This window comes from Schistocerca gregaria, chromosome 7 (assembly GCF_023897955.1).
Source record: "Schistocerca gregaria isolate iqSchGreg1 chromosome 7, iqSchGreg1.2, whole genome shotgun sequence".
Lineage (NCBI taxonomy): Eukaryota > Metazoa > Arthropoda > Insecta > Orthoptera > Acrididae > Schistocerca > Schistocerca gregaria.
In genome coordinates, this window is record NC_064926.1 from 56,395,182 (window position 1) to 56,417,436 (window position 22,255).

Genomic DNA, 22,255 nt, shown 5'->3' on the forward strand with positions numbered 1-22,255 from the left:
ACGGCTAATAATGGATTCAAGGCTAAAGAAAAATCAAGACACGTTCATAGGATTTGTCGACCTGGAAAAAGCGTTCGACAATATAAAATGGTGCAAGCTCTTCGAGAGTCTGAAAAAAGTAGGGGTAAGCTGTAGGGAGAGACGAGTCATATACAATATGTACAACAACCAAGAGGGAATAATAAGAGTGAACGATCAAGAACGAAGTGCTGGTATTATGAAGGGTGTAAGACAAGGCTGTAGCCTTTCGCCCCTACTCTTCACTCTGTACATCGAGGAAGCAATGATGAAAATAAAAGAAAGGTTCAGGAGTGGAATTAAAATACAAGGTGAAAGGATATCAATGATACGATTCGCTGATGACATTGTATCCTGAGTGAAAATGAAGAAGAATTAAATGATCTGCTGAACGGATTGAACCGTCTAATGAGTACACAGTATGGTTTGAGAGTAAATCGGAGAAACACGAAGGTAATGAGAAGTAATAGAAATGAGAACAGCGAGAAACTAAACATCACTATTGATGGTCACGAAGTCAATGAAGTTAAGGAATTCTGCTACCTAGGAAGTAAAATAACCAATGACGGACGGAGCATGGAGGACATCAAAAGCAGACTCGCTATGGCAAAAACGGCATTTCTGGCCAAGAGATTCTACTAATATCAAATACCGGCCTTAATTTGAGGAAGAAATTTCTGAGGCTGTACGTCTGGAGTACAGCATTGTATGGTAGTGAAACATGGACTGTGGGAAAGCCGGAACAGAAGAGAATTGAAGCATTGGAGATGTGGTGCTACACACGAATGTTGAAAATTAGGTGGACTGATAAGGTAAGGAATGAGGAGATTCTACGCAGAATCGGAGAGGAACGGAATATGTGGAAAACACTGATAAGGAGAAGGGACAGGATGATAGGACATCTGCTAAGACATGAGGGAATTACTTCCAAGGTACTAGAGGGACTTATAGAGGGCAAAAACTGGAGGAACACAGAGTTTGGAATATGTCAAGCAAATAATTGAGGACGTAGGTTGCAAGTGCTACTATGAGATGAAGAGGTTAGCACAGGAAAGGAATTCGTGGCGGGCCGCATAAAAAAAAAACAAGCGAGCGAGAGAAAAGGAAAATCTCGCGAGTGGCGTTTGAAGGCTTTGCAGAGAACTACATCCTGTAGTTGGTGATTCCTTGTAAATTGTATAAAACGACATTATTTTGGAGGGTCAGATGAATGACCCTGTAGATAGGTCATCTATAGGTTCTGATGAGTGAGTTTCCGAGTATCAAAGTATGTGGCACGAAAGGCCACATCTTTTAATTGTATTGACTTAGAATTTTGAATTTTTTTACACCTCCAATGGACTATAGACCTAATCATTTGACACAAATTTCAATTCGACACCCGGAGCCCTTCCTGATTGACAGAGGTCTTAACATATGGACAAAAAAGCAACAAAGTAAACCTACAAGGGCTCCGTTTTTACTAATTGAGTTTCGGAACCCTAAAAATACAATTCAGGTGATATATATTCAGATTTGCCTCAAAGTGTTTGTTCGTATGTGCTATGATAGACATTGCTTCGATAACCGATTATGATATTATATCACAAGGTCTCAGGGTTCTCGCCAGGTGGCATTGTAGACGTACTACGATGTTTCGATGATTGTCTTCTCTTCTACTGATGAAGCGTCGAGACAGTGCCTATTGTCTGTAGGTGTCCGAAAACGTCATGGGACTTCGATATAGCAAAGCGGCTGGAGACCCAAAACATTTTCATCACGAATCACCTGAGTCCTTCCCAAAAGAACTAAATCTCTTCCTAATTATGGATTTGCCGATAGTAAATTCGTAATTACTGTTGCACCTCAGAATGATATTTGACCTCAAGGTAGAACATAACATATACATGCAGTTGCTATAACTATGAACGGAATTACTGTTCCAATTATTCAGGTGCGTAAAAGCAATCAACCTAATCTATTTAGAGAAACCATGGGAAACCTAAATCTGCATGGCCAGACTTCGATTTGAACTTCGTTCATCGAGAATGCAGGTCCGTTGTCCTAACTACCGCTCGACCACGTCCAGTACTTCATATCAAGGAGTAAAATGTCGTAAGCAAATAAAACCAGTGATGCTTCCTGTTCTTCGTTTTCCATAACTGTTAGAAAGCTACTTCAATGGACATATTTTCGTTTCTGCGTCTTTGGGGTATCATGGGCTGATTCTTAATGGCTATGTGTTAATAGTATTCTATGATACTTTAATGATTTCTCCTGTCATTTTGGATGGCCGATAAAAGTTTCACTTGGACCACAGATGAATTTCAGTTCTTGAGTCTAAATGAGTAACAGCCTTACAAGAAGCTCTGTACAAGTGAAACTTGATAACTGCATTATACAGGGTGTTTCAAAAATGACCGGTATATTTGAAACGGCAATAAAAACTAAACGAGCAGCGATATAAATACACCGTTTGTTGCAATATGCTTGGGACAACAGTACATTTTCAGGTGGACAAACTTTCGAAATTACTGTAGTTACAATTTTCAACAAGTGATGTGAAAGATATAGAAGACAACGCAGTCTGTGGGTGCGCCATTCTGTACATCGTCTTTCTGCTGTAAGCGTGTGCTGTTCACAACGTGCAGGTGTGCTGTGGACAACATGGTTTATTCCTTAGAACAGAGGATTTTTCTGGTGTTGGAATTCCACCGCCTAGAACACAGTGTTGTTGCAACAAGACGAAGTTTTCAACAGAGGTTTAACGTAACCAAAGGACCGAAAAGCGATACAATAAAGGATCTGTTTGAAAAATTTCAACGGACTGGGAACGTGACGGATGAACGTGCTGGAAAGGTAGGGCGACCGCGTACGGCAACCACAGAGGGCAACGCGCAGCTAGTGCAGCAGGTGATCCAAAAGCGGCCTCGGGTTTCCGTTCGCCGTGTTGCAGCTGCGGTCCAAATGACGCCAACGTCCACGTATCGTCTCATGCGCCAGAGTTTACATCTCTATCCATACAAAATTCAAACGCGGCAACCCCTCAGCGCCGCTACCATTGCTGCACGAGAGACATTAGCTAACGATATAGTGCACAGGATTGATGACGGCGATACGCATGTGGGCAGCATATGGTTTACTGGCGAAGCTTATTTTTACCTGGACGGCTTCGTCAATAAACAGAATTGGCGCATATGGGGAACCGAAAAGCCCCATGTTGCAGTCCCATCGTCCCTGCATCCTCAAAAAGTACTGGTCTGGGCCGCCATTTCTTCCAAAGGAATCATTGGCCCATTTTTCAGATCCGAAACGATTACTGCATCACGCTATCTGGACATTCTTCGTGAATTTGTGGCGGTACAAACTGCCTTAGACGACACTGCGAACACCTCGTGGTTTATGCAAGATGGTGCCCGGCCACATCGCACGGCCGACGTCTTTAATTTCCTGAATGAATATTTCGATGATCGTGTGATTGCTTTGGGCTATCCGAAACATACAGGAGGCGGCGTGGATTGGCCTCCCTATTCGCCAGACATGAACCCCTGTGACTTCTTTCTGTGGGGACACTTGAAAGACCAGGTGTACCGCCAGAATCCAGAAACAATTGAACAGCTAAAGCAGTACATCTCATCTGCATGTGAAGCCATTCCGCCAGACACGTTGTCAAAGGTTTCGGGTAATTTCATTCAGAGACTACGCCATATTATTGCTACGCATGGTGCATATGTGAAAATATCATACTATAGAGTTTCCCAGACCGCAGCGCCATCTGTTGTTGACAATTGTAACTACTGTAATTTCGAAAGTTTGTCTGCCTGAAAATGTACTGTTGTCCCAAGCATATTGCAAGTATTTCTATCGCTGCTCGTTTAGTTTGTATTGCCGTTTCAAATATACCGGTCATTTTTGAAACACCCTGTATCTCTCTCTGAATCTCCTAGAACGAAACCAGGATTTTATCTCCTTCCTCACTCAGGACTGTGGGACGTTCTTACCTCACAATGACTTTTTTGAAACAATTTGATAAAAAACGACTTCATAAAAAGCTGTACTAGAGGTATACATTTGGTTAATGTCAGTGTAACTATGTATGTACTTCATATGCCTCTTTTGCTATGCAGTTTTTTATTTGACAAAGTAACAATTCACATCGTGTACTTCACCTAATGTTGTATGTGGTTAAACAAATAGGGGAACTCAGGTGTTGCTAGTGGCTTTCTTTCAGTATCGTCAACTCTTCCTTCACAATGTCCAATAATTGCAGCAACCTTTGAGTCCATAATCACGTTCTTTCTTTCTGACTTGTCTCAGCCAAATAAATGTCCGTTTTGATAAAATTCTGAATACTTTTTCCATTCCAAATAGCGAACACAGTTGTCTTTTGAACTTGGAAGGAGCATACTTGCTTATTCTCATTTGATCTGGTTTCACAGTAGTCAACACTTTTTGGCCTTTCTATCATACATTCCATTCTGCCGAATTTGAAAATCATCTATACTCTGTTCAAAGCACAGAAATATTTTTCCAAAACTGTACAATGCTCCTTAAACGTGAATCTTGTAGTTAATATATCATCCACCTTGTTGTGAGTCCTGCCCCAGTACACTGTCCAGAGCTCTAGGAAACTTTCACATGGTAACATCCAAACCAAAAAGCTCAACTCGGTGTTGGTAGCGTCTACCATTAAATACAACTTTAGGTATTTATGGCTCCTTTGTGTCAAAGGTACTTGTTAATTCCAACACGTCATGGATGACCTTGTATCCTTACCAAACTATTGCACCAACATAGTTTTTTTAAACGGTCAGCTTCAAATTTAATTATTTTATTCAGATTATGTGCGTGAAAACTACTCACATGCTTTGTTTATGTACCAACACGGTTACAAAAGATGCAGCTCTCAAGTTCTGACGGTTATTAATATTTCCCAAACTATCCTCAATTTTTCGTTATTCTACTATCTACTTTTTCTCTATCAGAATAGAGTAAAACATAAATTTAAACAGCTCTTGTGGTTTTAAGTCTACCTTACATTTATAGCCCTTTACGAAGACATTCCTTCAGTTTCAGCTACGCTTTCTAAAATTAATCTCTGCATTGCCACACCACTGTCCATCTTAACGTTCCCTACGACACATATCACTTCTTACGGCAGTGTCAAATTTCTTTTTCTTTCAGCTTCAGTGGCACCATTAACACAGCTTTTCATTTCATCTTTTTCAAGCAATGTTCTTCCTGCTTCTTTTTTCCACATACCATGTTTGAATATTGTTGTGGTCACATTGGCGGTATCGCAGTGGGCGGAAAGTTAGGTGCTGACCCTCTCGTTCTATCTGCTGTTTTAATTGTCGCTGGGCGCAAATCTTTTGAAGGTAAGGCAACAGAGATCAAAATTATAGAACTGGGAACTGGTTACAAGAAGGAAATGTGACTAATAAGGAATGATGTTAACTGAATCGGAAATCTGTTATTAATTATTGTGTTGTGTTACAGAATGAAATAGCACAATTTCCCAACACGTCTCAAAGACGATTAGCTTGCGTGTGAGATGTATTTTTCATTATTTAATCCTCATGGGGCCCTGAATGCTGTTGCGTGGCGCACTAAAAATGTTCGTCGGGTGCTAGTGGAAAATGATACCTCATCGTCATTCGAAGGATCTGAAGAATCCTTCATTGTTGGACACCTCGAAAGTCCAGACTGGCACATAGCAAACATTTTAGGCACTGGATACTCACACCTTGGCGTCTTCATGAGGGATGTGCTCGCCTATCATTGTGTCAAGTCTCTTGGCGAAAGATGCAGTCAGTTGATCAGTGATGAGTGACACCATACACGTAGTCTCCTCCATACCTATGCGTGCAGCCCTTATGAATTTTCTTAAGTTCCCTTTTCTGTAGAATCTGTTAACTGTAAGTTGATCGATCAATTTTCTGATCGGTCTGAAAGCATCGAGTGGTAGTCGTTAGTATTTCGCTACAGCCAACACTACTTTGTTGACAGTATTAGAACACTGCACTATTTTACCTCGGTTAGTAAAAACAGTAAGCCTTATAGCCGAAAGCAAGTCTCCGTTCAGCCCAAGAAGGTAGCATCTGTCACAAGACCGGTAAATAAAGAAAATCTATAAAATTTCGACTTTTGTTAAGTTATATTTTGAATTTGAAACTCCTATTGTCCCATTGTTCTTTTTCTTCAGCAGATAGTGTTAAGTGTATTAGGTGAGGCATAAAAATACTCGTCCTCTTCTAATATAGTCCAGAAAAATTAAAAAGGTAGGCACCCATGCACTATAGGATCATTTTGTTGCCATCTGTCTATCGATCTGTCCGACTGTAAAGACACCTTTTTCACAGGAGTAGTTAGAGTATCTGGTTGAAATTTATGATACGTACTAAGGTCTACGGTGTTTCGGAGGTGTAAGAGATTCAAGCTTCTAAGTAAATGCAATAAAAAGATACTCACTGGGTCACTCACCAAAACTTATAGAGTACTTCCCCTTGGTTTAGAATCATGATGTTTCACATGAAGCAAGGTTTCGCAGTAAAAGTAAAGGAAAAAAATCCCGAAATAGTTAATTTTTAATTTTATCACACTTGGGGTGTGTGTGTTTGTATGTGTGTGTGTGTGTGTGTGTGTGTGTGTGTGTGTGTGTGTGTGAGAGAGAGAGAGAGAGAGCGAGAGAGATGACAGACTTACATTGCACTGTAGAATATATCAGGAAGTACTATAAAAATTTAGATCTGATTTTCAGTAAGAGACAGAGTAATTCTTAGTATATACTTTACAAATATTTCGTACTAACTGGCTAGGATACGATGAAGTGCAGTCCTCTGCGGCTAGCGATGACAGGCATAACGCCGCCCGACTTATCCACCAAGCGGCTCATTATCGTTTTATTATTTATTTATTTAACCTGATCAGATTAGAGCCATCAGGCCCTCTCTTACCTCGGACCAGTGTTCCACACATGCAGCATTTCACACATCAGAGTTACATCATGACCATAGTTTAAATGAGAATATTAGCTTACTCTAGTGACAATATGAATAAAGAGTAGTGTCTAAGACCTAATAAAGTAAATGCGGCAGTATTTTTACAACAGGTGCTACACATACAGATTATGATAAAAGCAATAATAATAACAGTAAAAAATGTAATGATAAACATGACTAAGACTTAATAAATTAAATGGTGGCAGTATTTTTACAGCAGGTGCTATACATACAGATTATGATTAAAAGCAATAATAACCAATAATAATAACAGTAAAAAAAATCAAATAATAATGAAAAACATGAGAAGGATTGGCAATAGTAATGAAGGTTTGTGCAGATGTACATAATATCTTGGTGTTTAAAGTAGATGTTTACTAGTTTAGCGTGTTTTGGGAAATGGAGATTTAAGTAGGGGGAAAGAGGGAAGTAATGAGGTGAAGTGCATTCATGTACAGAGGAAGGCATTACTGTTCCTTAAGTAGATACGTAATTAACTGTTTTTTGAAGCTGGACATGTTTTTAAGTCCTCTAACATAACGAGGGAGGTTATTCCAGAGTCGGGTTCCCGCTACTGTAAAGGAGTTGGAGAAGGTAACTGAGCGATGCATACATACATTTCCTGAGAGTCTATGTTTACGATACGTACATCATCTGCTATATTTCAGAGCAACGCAATTCTCGTAACCGGTGCACGGTTGCACTTGCATTGTTTGGAATAAGCTTCCAAAATCCCATAAAATACCCTTTAATTTGTTACACAGAACAATGCGACATCTGCGAACCAACAATAGCACTGTTGCCGGCTCCGCCAGTTTCTTCTCTAAAGTCGTCAGACATATCTTATCAGTAATCGCAAAAGAGTGACAGCTGACGAATTCAAAGCATCTACCACTGAAAGTTAGCGAAGCATGTTAATATAACAGCAAAATAATAAAATTAATTAATTAATTAATGTGACGAGTGCGAAATGACACAAAAAATTCAAACTTAAAACAAAAAATTAATACATAGTAGAAAACCTTGGAATTCCCCAAACACATACTTTGCCAGTGTCGATTTCGCTGACAAGGAAAATTCGTCGTGATGTTCGATTCTCGGTGTGGATTAACTGCTTCCTGGTCTTGGGTAGGCGAGACAGCCCCAGATCGAATCCGACCAGCGGATTACCAACTGCCAGCCGGGATGTGGCTTTTAGGTGGTTTTTCACATCCCACTAGGTAAATACGGAGCTGGTTCCCATGTTACGCCTGATTTACACCACTCGCAAAAGTCTGAATACGTTCACACTATTCCATGGATTACATTAGATGCAGACAGATGGGGTACACTAATTCCATCCAGGGTGGCAGGAAGTGCATCCGGCCTCCCCTTAAAATTTACCTGGCTGACCCTGCGAAACAGCGGGACAAGGCACCAGCAAAAGAAGAAGAAGAACACACATTCGTTTGTACAGAAGCATTGGAGTTTGACTCCTACTAGCACTTGCCTGGTTTTTACTGTGTGAGATATCAACTGCTCTCTGCTGTTTTGCTGAGCAGCACATCCCTCTATTTCGTGCTATTTCCTTTGCTTGTAACCATCAACAGCAGAAGAAATACATGTTAATGTACTCATTGATGAGTGTCATGACCCATGAACCATACAGTTGCTAACTACTCTTTTGGACTGCAAAAGAAAGAGTCTGGCGATTTTCGTGATCTGGTCTTGTCGTACCTACCTGCTTCCTGTTCTCCCAGTAAGTCTCGTGCACTGGATCTTTCCTTCCAAGACGTTTTTCTCTGATTGCGCCGTGTTTGTAGTAGCTGCAATTACGATCTTTATTAAACATGTAAATACAAAACTGATTTCGGTTTAGATTAGTAACAACATTAAAATATTTTTACCTCCGTGCGAGATTTCCACTTTTTTTAGTCCATGACGTACAGGTTTGGGTGACTGCACTGCAGGAGGCAGCAGGGACTTTTCCCTCTGCACATTCGCTAACCCTGATACCATCTATTGGTGACCAGGCTCACTTTCCTCTACCCCTCGCAAACCCCTCTGGCAGTCGACCAACTCACAGTAAACACGCTTCTGACCTAGTGGCAATAAAAGTCGTTGTCTCAAAGCCATTAACTTTGGCTGCAATACACGGACATCTTGCTATTAATTGGGTATCTTGGACAGCACAGAACCGCTTACCTTCCAGTTTAATAGCAAACCTCGAGTTGTCCTTCATCCCTCTTGTTCGATTAATAGCGTCAAAGATACTTTTAATAGCAAAGACTGCATTCAATACTACTTAGTTTGACGACCAGTTTCAACTGTCAAGGCTGTCAACTGTTAAGGCTGTCATCTTTTGATATGTAAGTTGATGCATTTACATACAGTACATATAAAATCGATATTTATATTTGCTATCACAAATACAGAAATGGAATTTCTTCATTTTCATATCCCCAAAATCTTATTTTATACGTCCTTTTCCATTATGACTATATCACATGTGCTTTGTTGACGCTATAGTGAATAGTGTGTAGCACAATCCACACAGGATTGTTAAAAATAAAAACAGGTTTGTCACAAATAAAAACAACAAAGTTAAAAACTGCCTAGTGTAACTAGGGTTGTCTAGGCACCCGTAACATTCCATTGATGCATTTCGCAACAGTGCGCATTAGTGCAAATGTTGACGTTTACAGGAGGAGTTATATACGTCATTGGTCCACATTCTCTGAAGTACATGGTTCAACTGAGTGATTGTAGGGCACAGATAAGGCGTACAGATAACTGCAGTATTTGTTTACATTTCACTTACAATTAAATATTTCTTTGTGAGTAACTCTTTAACGTTTGAAAACGATACTGATTTTTATGAAGTTAGTGTTTATACACTTCTAGAAAAAGTTCTTATAATATGAATTATACGTGGAATTTTAGTGTTTATTTTGTTACATTACATTGCTGTGTATATACAATCGGTAAATACCTCAGCTGTTTTTCCGCTTGCTACCGAATATCCCCACAAGACATGTAAAACGAAGATGGAAGCGGTCGAGGGGGTATTGCGGATGGGAATAAGTGCATACAAAAAACTTGAGCACAGCAAAATGGCTGTGTTTGGATCTAGACGCCCCCTCCATTTTCGCTAGGCCTAGACATAGCAATCTTCAACTTACAGTGCTCAAGTTATCTGCAAGTCATTTATATACACTTATTTCCATCACCCACACTCTCAGACCGCTTCCACCATTCAAGAATCACGTCATATTTTACGTGTCTTGTAGGAATATTGAATAGCAACTGAAAAAAAAAGAAAAAACTGTCTGAGATACGAACCGATTGCATATATACAGTAATATAATACTATCCATAAAATAATAACAAAAATAAAACTAAAAAATAAAATCATATCTGTAAAGTAGGTTTGTTTTCGTAAGTTAAAGACATTCAAAGAAATTTTTAATTTTAAATAAAATAAAAACAAATGTACTTTAAGATTTACAGATGCATATATAAGAGCCATGTAGCGGCTACAGTTTATTGCGTGCCTTGTCTGTGCCTCACTATCAGTCAATTGAATTCAAAGAATGTGGATCCATGATGTGTTTAATTCGTCGTGTAAATACCTCGACAGCTGTCTTCAAGTTTATTGGTTTTACACGTAGGTATAGCTGGAGATCATCAGCGTACATGTGGTATTTACAGAAGGACAAAACTATTCACATATCACTTACGTGCAATGAAATGCACCCGAAGTCTGGGGCCCCTGATATTACCTGCCTCCATAGTGTGCTTATGTTGCCCGACACGCCACATAGCAGATGAGACGTCAAGCATGAGCGAAACCATTGCACTCCATCTGGTGAGAAATTTAGGCCGCTAAGTTTTGCAAGTCGACAGCGTCAAACGCTTTGCTGAAGTCTAAGAGGCATCTGATAGTTGCCCTCGCGTGCACATGGCATTCTTCAACCCGTCCCGGATCGAATCCGCCCGCCGGATTAACGACGAGGACCGGAGTGCCGGCCAGGCTAGATGTGGTTTTTAGGCGGTTTTCCACATCCCTATAGGTGAATACTGGGCTGGTCCCTACTTCCCGCCTCAGTTACACGAATCACAGACATTTGAAATACATCCGCATTTTTCCGTGATTTACACTGGACACAGGCAGATGGGGTACTCTGATCCCTTCCCGGGGGGTACGGGGTGGCGGCAGGAAGAGCATCCGGCCACCCCTTCACATTAATTTCCCAAATACGATTTAACCACCCCAACCCGGCGTAATATGCGCGACAAAGGCGCAAGCGATATATAGCGATAGAGACATGGCGCTCTTCAACCGGTGAATTATGCCAATCAGCATCCCAGCAGTTTGGTAGCATTGCCTGTTCCGCTCATCAAAACATGGGATACATGGAGGAACTTATGGACTCTCTTCCTGACCGAACTGTGGCTGCCGCGCGGGATTAGCCGAGCGGTCTGAAGCGCTGGAGTCAGGGACTATGCGGCTGATCCCGGAGGAGGTTCGAGTCCTCGCACGGGCATGGGTGTATCTGTTTGTCGTTAGGCTAATTTAGGTTAAGTAGTGTGTAAGCTCAGGGACTGATGACCATAGCAATTAAGTCCCATAAGATTTCACACCAATTTGAACATTTTTTGAACTGAGGCTATTACCAAGGCTAGTGGCGGCGTTATAATGTAATATTACCGTGATGTTCTAGACGGTAACAAGCGTTTTATCCAGTGTGAATGTTTGTCATATGCTGCTCACTTCGATGTATGCCAACAAGTGAAGAGATTGAAATTTCCTGGCAGATTAAAACTGTGTGCCGGACCGAGACTCGGGACCTTTGCCTTTCGCAGGCAAGTGCTCTACCAACTGAGCTACCCAGGCACGACTCACGACCCGTCCTCATAGCTTTACTTCTGCCAGTACCTCGTCTCCTACCTTCCAAACTTTACAGAAGCTCTACTGCGAACCTTGCAGGGCTAGCACTCCTGAAAGAAAGGATATTGCGGAGACATGGCATAGTCACAGCCTGGGGAATGTTTCCAGAATGAGATTTCCTGTAGGAGAGCTTCTGTAAAGTTTGGAAGGTAGGAGACGAGGTACTGGCAGAAGTAAAGCTGTGAGGACCGGGCGTGAGTCGTGCTTGGGTAGCTCAGTTGGTAGAGCACTTGCCCGCGAAAGGCAAAGGTCCCTAGTTCGAGTCTCGGTCCGGCACACAGTTTTAATCTGCCATGAAGTTTCATATCAGCGCACACTCCGCTGTAGAAAGAAAATTTCATTCTAAGTGAAGAGATTGTTCAGTTATTATTGTCCCCTACCTGTTCCACTTGCTATTTTTCGATTCTCTACTGTGTGCCACTTGCTTGACGCCGTGTGACGCGGTGCCCGCAGGTGGAGGAGGACTGGAAGTACGTGGCGATGGTGCTGGACCGGCTGTTCCTGTGGATCTTCACCATCGCGTGCGTCATGGGCACGGCGCTCATCATCCTGCAGGCGCCTTCGCTGTACGACACGACGCGGCCCATCGACATCAAGTACTCCAAGATCGCCAAGAAGAAGTTCATGATGATGATGGGCCCCGAGGAGGGCTAGGACCGGCGCTTCACATTGCACACCCCAGTCGGAATGGGAAACTCTTCGTCACTGCCCTCCCCCTTCGCCAAGTTGGCCTACGCTCTGTGGCTGCTCTCGTAAAGGCGAGACAGCGCGGTCAGCCGTTTACCTGTAGGAGACGCCGCGCGCCCAAGTCTCTGGTGGTGATGCTCGGAGCGCGGTGGCCGTGACGACTGCAGGCGGAGCAGCTGGCCACACGTACTACCGTACCAGAAAACGGGTCACGAATCTGTACGAGTACGACAGCGCGAGCTACATTGGTTGGTCCCTCCCCGACGTACGTACAGGCCCAAAAAGTTCGATGCATCAGCAAAATCAGTACTTTTTATGGATATGTATTACTTATGCAGGAAAGGAGAAAATAAGTAGAGAACATAGAGATGGTAGCGAACTCATGAGGCGAATTCTTCCTGCAACTGGACGCTACAGGTTTACCATATACGCGACCTCCTTTTTTACGAGTCGTCAGTTGCATGACTTGTTAGATGACTGATGAAGACCGCCGCGTATTTGACCCGTGCCAGCCTCTTCAATGCGGAGTAGCACATTCATCCAAAGTCTTCAAATTATTCGTTGAATATGCTCCAATGTCTGCCTTCCCCTAATTTTTTACTCCTTACAGCTCCCTCGTTCAATGAAAAGCTGTTCCCTAACTTCTTTATGCATATCCTTTCTTCCTGTCCCGTCTCCGTGTCAGCGTTTTCCATACGTTTCTTTCTTTTCCGATCCTGTGGACAGCGTCTTCATTTCTTAACTCTTCAATCCAATTAATTTTCAACACCATTCCGTAGCACCTCGTACACAGAAACTTCTTTCCTCAGATTACAACCGATATCTTAAACTAGTAGACTTCCTTGGTCAGGAACACCCTCTTCAGCTGCGCCAGTCTGCTTTTTATGCACTTCTTGCATCGACCATCACGTGTTATTTTGTTTCGAAGGGAGCAGAATTCCATCATATGCTTCTTGCTATTATATTTTGATGTTAAGCTGGTCGGTAGCCCCATTTCTGCTAACAGTCCTTAAGGTTTTTCCAGTTTCCTTCGATTTACCCTCAATCCCTATTGTTGTAGTCATTAGACTGTTCATTCTACTTCACTTTCAGCGAGGATACGAATGTTATCAGCCAGTCCTATCACCGATGTTATTTCCACTGATTTTTAATCCCACTCCTGGACCATTATTTCACTTCTGGCATTGCTTCTTCGACATAAAGATTGAACAGTAGGGGTGAAAATGTGATTCCCTGCCTTGCGCCATCTTCAGTCGGAGCACTTCGTTCTTGATGCTTCATTATTAGTGTGCCCTCTCAGTTTTTGTGCATATTATATATTTCTGGTGCTTCTCTGTAGCTTACACAATTTTTTGAACATTTTATACCATTCTGCACAGTTTTGACTTTATTTGCAGAAAACAAGTGATGTTAACGGTTTTCAGAATGTTATTCAGAAACGTCATTCAGTTTGTACATACTTTTCGCCTTATTGTCTCTTTTCATCACGGTTAGCTTGTCCACCCGCTTCTCACATCCCACAGAGTTTAATTTAGAGTAGCTTCTCAACGTGGTGAAGATTTGTCATGATCGGTTAACAAGCAATGAAAAAAGAACTAAAAATAAATAAAAAGTTGTCGTGTGGGTAATAACCAGGCGAAAACTTTTATACGACGTGGCTTCGCTTGTGTGCACGACAATTTCTAAGCGTATTTGTCCCTTTCGTTGCCCACAAGGCCATGTGTGGATCCCATTTTAGGTAATCAGATAAAAGGAGACAGAGAGAGGGCGGGAGAGGGGAAGGTTTTAGCATTTTCAGGCAATCGAATGTAAGAAGTCACAGGTAGCTTCAGTTAACAATCGCGTAGGGGCCATACTTGTAACAATTTAACAGTCAGTGAATTTCCTCCATGAACAGCTCCAGCACTAGCAGTCGTTGATGGTGACTCTTCTGTTTTCTCGTCTTCTGCTATGTGCATGAACCATGAACCAATCCGTTCCAGATATATAACAGATGGTTTCTAATTCCATCTTCCCTTTCCTCCCAGGACATCTCACTGTCTGAAAACCGATTAGGAAAGCCAGGATATCAGGCGTCTTGGTTAACCTCGTTCTGACACCAAGTGGATTCATTCCAGTGGTTTATGGCCGACAAACAGTTTCAAAGCGAGACACTCATTAATTCCAATCACGTGTATTCTTCATAATATTAGAACAGCCAACTGCTATGATTGCAAGGTAGTTTCGACAGTGAGTTATTGAATTCCTCATCTCAAGCATATTCACTGTGGATGCACTGATAAACCAAATTAACCAGAAGAGTAGTGAAAGTGCGTACAGAATTGTCATATAGAAGCCTTTTATAAAAACTGAAATCCCACTCCTTATAACCAGTCAAATATGGGATGAATTGCGATGAAGCCTTCTCCCACATGATCCGTTTTCACTTCCAGGATTTTCCAAGCGTGCAGTTACAGGAAGAACTATAGCGTCGAACCAATACCTTTATTTATGTCAGATCAAACATGTTTCAGAAGCCATCACCTCCCTCCGTATGAAATTGCGTTAGGTACGATTCATTACGCTACTGATGTGCTCCATCTCACATTCGTTTCTTCACACCACTGAAAAGCTTATCTTCTTGTCACTCTGTTCCATCCGGCTCATTTTCTTGTTACAGTTTTGTCAAACGCCTGATAGACCTTGTATTCTTGTGTACACACACTGCTCAATTTGTAGATGCGGCTTTTGTGCAATGTTTGTTAGATCAATGTTCTTCTTGCATGTGTAGTTCCGTTGCTATCTAATCTTTGGAGAATGATATTATGTCACCTGCTGTTTACGGTGAACATTTTTTGTAAGCATTACCCATTCTAGTTATCGTACTTAATGTTTAAATATTTCGCAGATACATTTTATGAAAAATGTGTATTTTAAATTTAAACTGAAGTAATTCGTCAATTTTATAGTATATTTAAATTTTAAGCGTATTAGCTCTTTTTTAATGACACTTACCATTTCGAAGTTGTAGAGGAAGTCGAATGAATTAACTCAGGTGTATGTTGTAACAAAGCACGAGTTACGTTACGCGGTCGTCACGGTAGTTACGAAAACTGCCGTCATGTTTTCAAAGATACTTCATCCCGACGGGGTTGCAATATGAAGCGCTTAATCTTTACATCGAAAATTGTTATTCGTCGTACTCTGCTGCCGTTTATGTACTGTTTCGGCCGCCTGAAGTCGGCTGCAGTTGTCGCTAGTGCGAACATGTTCCTATGTAGAGACGTGATGTGAATTAAACTGTGAAGACCACGCAGGTCTTAACACAGCGACTGACACAGCGAACCGAAGCGCTGGTAGACAAGTGACGTATGGTGCTGTTGATTTTAACATACAAACAAAAAACGGAATAAAAAAAGAGAAGAATTGTGACCAGTTGTGCCAAAGTTAAAGGATGGTGAAAGAACTTCGCGTGAAGAGTTAGAACTTCTAGGGAAGAAAATTCCCTGCGTCTTGTGAAGATACTTAATTATCAGTGGAGTTATCTGTTTGAAAAAAGTGTTTTTGATCCGTTTTCAGCATTTGTTCCTGATTTTTCATTCACACAGCAACGAGGGGATCTTTGGATGTGCAGCTGGGCCGTTCGCAGCGTGAACTTCATCGCAGACACGTTAATTTGCTGCTGTATTGTAACCTCCAGCCGACGACAGTTCTCTGCTGTTGCCGTTCTGCTTCAAACAACACACCTCTTCAACAATCCACCCTCATTCTCTTCCTAAACCTTCGTTTCAATGTGTCTCCCCTCACAAACCTCCCTTTGTATACATGTAAATGAAATACACTATTTGTACGTTTAGTTGTAAAGACAGCTCAAAATTCAGTATTCCGAGTGGCTGGTTCTCAAGGAAACTTCCACAAAGTATAAAAGTACGAATTATGCTCAACGTGTCTACCTTACGTAAATTAATGTTAATATAAATGTATCAAATCATATTTTCTTGTCGTTCTCAAACAGAACCTCTCGAAGGGTGTAGGTTATACGTAAGAACAACTGTTTCAAATAGTTAATGTGATCGAAACTAACTTCCGACCGAACACGTCTACGCAGCACTAAATTTTTCATTTAACAAATCAATGTTTTGTTTGTAGTTTATAATAGCGTGACTGAGTTAGCAAGACAATCATCACTAATCTTGTAAGGTTGTGTACAGAATAATGAAAAATATGAAAAAAGCTCTAGGGAAAAAAAGATTTTCCTCAATTGTACAACAGCAAGCAACGTACGTTTACCACATTTCTGATTTAAGAGTTTAGTTGTTTATTTTCCCATATATTCGTCCACATTTTTTTCCATTTTTTCTGCAACAACATTAGTTTAACGAAAGAAAAATGTACTGATGAAAACAGTCGCTTACTTTACACAACGTTACAACGTGTTCATTCTCGGTCTCTTGTCTTTGTGAACTGTCTATTCCTTCATTGTTCAATCAATGTCTTCCATTCCAATCCAGATTACAACCCACCACGCCCATTAAATTTTCATTCTGTGTCCATTGTTAACTGTCTCCATAAACTGTAGAATATTTGAGCAGATATGTATCTTGACTTTCAATTGTTTGTCATTGTTATACAAAGAGTAATTACAAAACATGCAAATTTGATATGTTGCGTTAAATTTCAACACACCATAACTGATTATGAAAAAAACTGTCACGTTTCATGCATTAAATACTGCAGCACTAACTATTAAAGTTTTCGAATCAAATTCTCTTAAATGTCATGTGCTTTCAGTGATTCTAAAAGTAGGAAAAGATAATTTGGTTTAGTGTGTCATGGAAGGCGCAGTGTTAGATTCTCCATTTCTGATTTGTTTGCCAGAAGTGAAAAATTGTCTAAATGTGCTTATTCTACCGATAACCATTACATAACACTTACAGAGATTTTAATAAACTTTAATTTAATAATAATTTAATTAATAAAGCCATAGAGTAGATAGTTTCAATTAATGGGTTTAATTACATGTGAATTTGAAAGTGGTATATAAATACATAGAAAGTATTGCAATAAATATAAAAGTTTGTTCTAAAATGTTTATAATCACTAACGTTAAATAAATAAGTGTAAAGAAGAGTCACACCGTAACGATTTGCTAACCCACCTGATCTGTCTGTTGGCTCATTCTTGCGTCATTACAGTGGCGGCGCCGTGCTCGCGCCACGTGTTCGTGCCTGCGTGTGAGCTGCACACGTGCGACACACGCCTGCACTTTGGGCACGGGAACAATAATTGAAAAGGGGGTCCCGCATGCGCGCGTGTGCTGCCATCTGGGCGCCGTTTGTAGGATAATGGATAGCATCGATCGCACGCTATGACGTCACGCGCCGCGCGCGTCGCGAGTAGTGGAGCGGGCTGCAGCGCACGAGGAGGAGGCAACCACACAACCAGCGGCTGCAGCGCGCACTCTTTTCGCTGAAGTGTAGCTAGTCGATACTGTGAACGGACGCGGTTGTTTCCTCGCGATCGTAGACCGTTAACAAAGCTACTAATTGCTTACTTAATAGCACTTTAATATCTCACTGTAATACGTGACATAAATTACCACATCCTATAAATATGGATAACTAAGTCACACCTCAGCCGAATTAGATTACATCGTCTAATCTCTAAAGTAAGCCTGATGGTAGAGAGTGCAGCTACAAGGTGTCGTTGTTTCCTTTCGTCACAAGCGAAACTTGACAACTAAGTTATGTACTGAATAATTTGAATTCTATTAGTAAAATTTTATGTCGTGATATTATGCGAGTAACTCTTATTCCCTTATCATCACGAGATTTTCAAAGATTGGTAAAAATATAATAAGAAAAACTATTGCTAAAGACATTACCGTGCTGTAGCATTTTAATTACGACAGCAAATGTTTTTTATCTCTTTTTCTTATTTTTTTATACGTGTGGTCGATTGTGTATATGTTTGTAGACATCAGACTTTCATATTAGTAGCTTGGAGCAGTATTCATTAGACGTAGCTGTCCTGCGTTTAAAAATATGTTTAGGTCGCACTGCAAAATAAACTAAATTACCACAGAACAGGAATTCGTATGGGAAACTGCAAACAAAATTCATAAAAACTGACAATCCTATAATGTGCGGAGGCACGTCTCAAATGACTACCTGGATGCATTAAAACAGTAGATTAATGGCATGAAAGTTCGATTCTCAGTTTCTTTCAATATAAATTTAAATGTGTTTCACCGATTCGACGAATGTTACCGGCGATCATCATTAAAGAATGCCTCAGTGTCTATATGATCCACCGTAAGTGGTAGCGTGCCGGTTGGCTCCTCAACATTAAATGAAATGACATACCAATTACGTTGAAAGTAATAGAGAAGTTATGTACCATTTTTCACGTAAAATCTGTAATCACTTTTCTATTATTCGGAAACTACATTGGGCATATAATGAAAACTTTCAACAGTGAACCAATCACGAGAGCGTTCTTACTCAGGAAATACCATAGTTCATGTGCGGAATGCCTGCAACATTACATCATGATAGACTCCGAGAACGTGGGACAATTTCCATCGTACGTATCCACTGTGTAATATGCAAGCATGAATTAACAATTGTACTGCGACAAATTTCTTTACTGAAATGTAGTGGAAGTAATGATGAGACTTTCCTTAAGATAAAGAAGAATGACATGAAACTGAGTTTATGACATAAGATGGATCTACTCGGATGTAGTTTAGGGCCCCAACGACGCAAGCGACAGCTAAATCTCCAAATTGGAAAGCGCACAAGAGGTGCCAAGTGCAAAATTTGTCTTTCTTTTTTCTTTATTTGCTGTATCAGTCTTCTGACACGTTTCAACAAACGGATCTCCATCGCATATTGTTCTGACGATCTTCCTTCACCTGTCTCTATGTTCGTTCTCTTCAAATGTCATTCACAACTCCACATCTCTTCCTACGTCTCCCTTTCATTCCTTCCATTTTCACATCCGTAATTCCCTCTTCCAGAATTCCCACGCAGTATGTGGCCAAGCGAAGATAATTTCCTGTTTCGGAGGACTTCTTTTAATTTTCTTGCTTTTCCTATTTTCTTCATTCTGTTTTCATTTTTTAAGTCTGTCGGTCCATTTCACCTTAAATATTCTACTCCATAACCACATTTCCAAAGTTTCTACATTTCTTTCTTCTTTGTTTTCAACTCTCCATGATGCACTGCAGAGTAAAACTACAGTCCAGACATAACATGTAGCAAAATTTCTCCTCAGCTCCTCTGCAATTCTTCTAGCTATTAATAACTGCGTCATCTCTTCAAATTCTCTTTTTCCGCAGATCTCCTCCTCCTTACATCTTCAGCAGAGCTTCCGGTCCATTTCATTTAAATTAACAGGTAGAGAAACGATTTTACCTATTCTGTCTTTTTTACCGTCTAAGGACACGTTAACTGGAGCTTTCTTCTTGCTTGTTCTCATCTCTTTTGTGTTTCGTATGTTTATCTTTATTCCATACTCTTCTTCCCATCTTGTAATAATATACAACATTTTTTGTTTTGTATCCCGCCAGGGAGGCGGTGCGTGGGTAAGAACGGGAAAAGGTAAGACAAGTCGATACTGCAAGAAAATAGTTTACTGCTGCAAAAACAGGTGATAAACGATTACAAAACTTTGTACGAAGTGTCCTGGCTGGCTGCACCTGATCAAATGGGCGACACTGTAGCGATGCTCGTAGAGCTCTCCGGCGCCGGCTAGAGGGCGCTGTCGTCGGTGTCTGTCGCCGTGCCATCCTAAGCAGTGATATCGTAGCTATCGATACCATTATGAAACGTCCCCTTAGAAAAATTTATACAAGACTGTGCTTAAACTGAAACACAATATTTTTAGCGCAACGCAATCTGACTTTCAAAAATCCCTACAAAAGAATGGCCCTGACTAACAATAACCTATACCCTTCACAAATCACTTACCTCACAAAAATCTTCGTTACTCGAACTACTGCAATACAGCGAGCGCCACTACTGCCAGCTAACTAAAAGTTTCAAGCTACGGAAGTCACTAACTAATAATAGGCACAGTTAGCAAATGAAAGATTTTAATAGAGAACAAACAATGTATTTACCTTTATAGTCACAATATATATATATCAGTTCATGACACCAATTCTTACAAATTTCAAAACTCCGCCATCTCTCTCCCCACGTCCACCACTGCTGGCGGCTCACCTCCAACTGCGCAACGCTACGCGCTGTTAGCGTCCAGCTGCCGCAGCTCAACACTACAATGGCAGACAACAATGCAAACTAAACACAGACTGCGCACAGCACAGCCAGTGACTTTTCATACCGAGCGCTATGTGGCGTTACCAATAAGAAAACCTAAACAGCCTACTTACACCATATTCTGTAGCTCCTCTGCTGATTCCACTAGCAGTGCTTGATTTTCCTTTTTTTGTACAGTCTTCATTCTTTCTCCTCTAATTACTATTCTTCCTCTGTTGTCTTATCTGTCAGTTCTTCTCCATATATGCGTGAAGTCTGAAAAATAATTAGTAGCCTTAACTGACACACATAAAAGTATACGATAAGGTTCGTGGCAACAAAAATGTTCCAGGAACTCTGGAGCCGAAAAAGAGTCATTTAGGCAATAACAGCTCATCTGTGGCTAAGAGCTATCACTGACTTCAACATGAAATATTTTCCAAGTTAGTACAAGCATATTTAAAAATTAAACCTTGCAATTAAATCCTTAAGTAACTGGGCAAATTTCCATTATTATTTGACGCTTCCACAGCGTCATTTACGGAGTCTACAAGTCATAGACCCTAGATATACAGTTAGAAAATCTTTTCACTAAAACTTTTTAAAATTCTCGGTGATTATTAGGTCCACAACTTGGATTTCGGCGTTTCGCAATAGATTGCAGTAGCTGGAAGTAGTGGTGGATGTAGTATGTCGCAAGCGTCATACGATGGTGGGTCAAGTCGCAAACGCCAATTGCCAGACGTCATTACAAATTTTGCGCCCGTATATATCTAGAAAATAGAAAACATGTCGCGTGGAACGTAGCGCAGGATGCCGCAGGCAGCACTACATGATCGACGGTCAGAGCAACTTGGAAGCTTTGCCCTAAATGTGTGCCCGACTAGACAGCAAGATTTTCATGAGACCAGGGACGGTCCACAGAGAACGTTGATAGTGAAATTCGTCTCATGGAAAGTTTTATTCTATTGAATATGAAAAGAAGACAAACAATGAACTTCCTTGTCTCACTGCTTATACATTGGTGTCACATTGTTTTGCCATCTAGGGGTATTTCGCTACCTGCACGAGCCAGAGTTCTGGTGGGTTGCAGAAATTTAAGAAACGAATAAACTTGTTACAGCCCGAGAGGTCACTCGTTGACTGTGAAAGCTGCCTGAAGAACGCCATGCTGCCGGTATTTACAGGGAGAGCCTGTTACAAAGGAAAAAATCTCAGGGTAGTACATACGGCACTGGCGACTCTACCACATTCTGCGACTTACTTATTGACGCGCCACCATACAATAAGCTTAGGCATTTATAAACATAACGCCATCAACATATTATTCGATGTCTAATTGTATCAAGAAGTTATTCTCCACCGAATACGTCGACCTACGAGGACTGTTCTCGTCA

At 40.9% G+C, this 22,255-nt stretch overlaps 1 protein-coding gene across 1 annotated transcript in view; it reads left to right on the forward strand.

The window, feature by feature from the left end:
* Positions 1–17,724, forward strand: part of LOC126281519 (acetylcholine receptor subunit alpha-like 1) — a 950,196-nt gene extending 932,472 nt beyond the window's left edge. Inside the window, exon 9 of the mRNA XM_049980559.1 lies at positions 12,382–17,724. Within this exon, the coding sequence (XP_049836516.1) occupies positions 12,382–12,582 (201 nt within the window). The 3' untranslated portion in view covers positions 12,583–17,724. The remainder of the gene's footprint in view (positions 1–12,381) is intronic.
* The last annotated feature ends 4,531 nt before the right edge of the window (positions 17,725–22,255 follow it).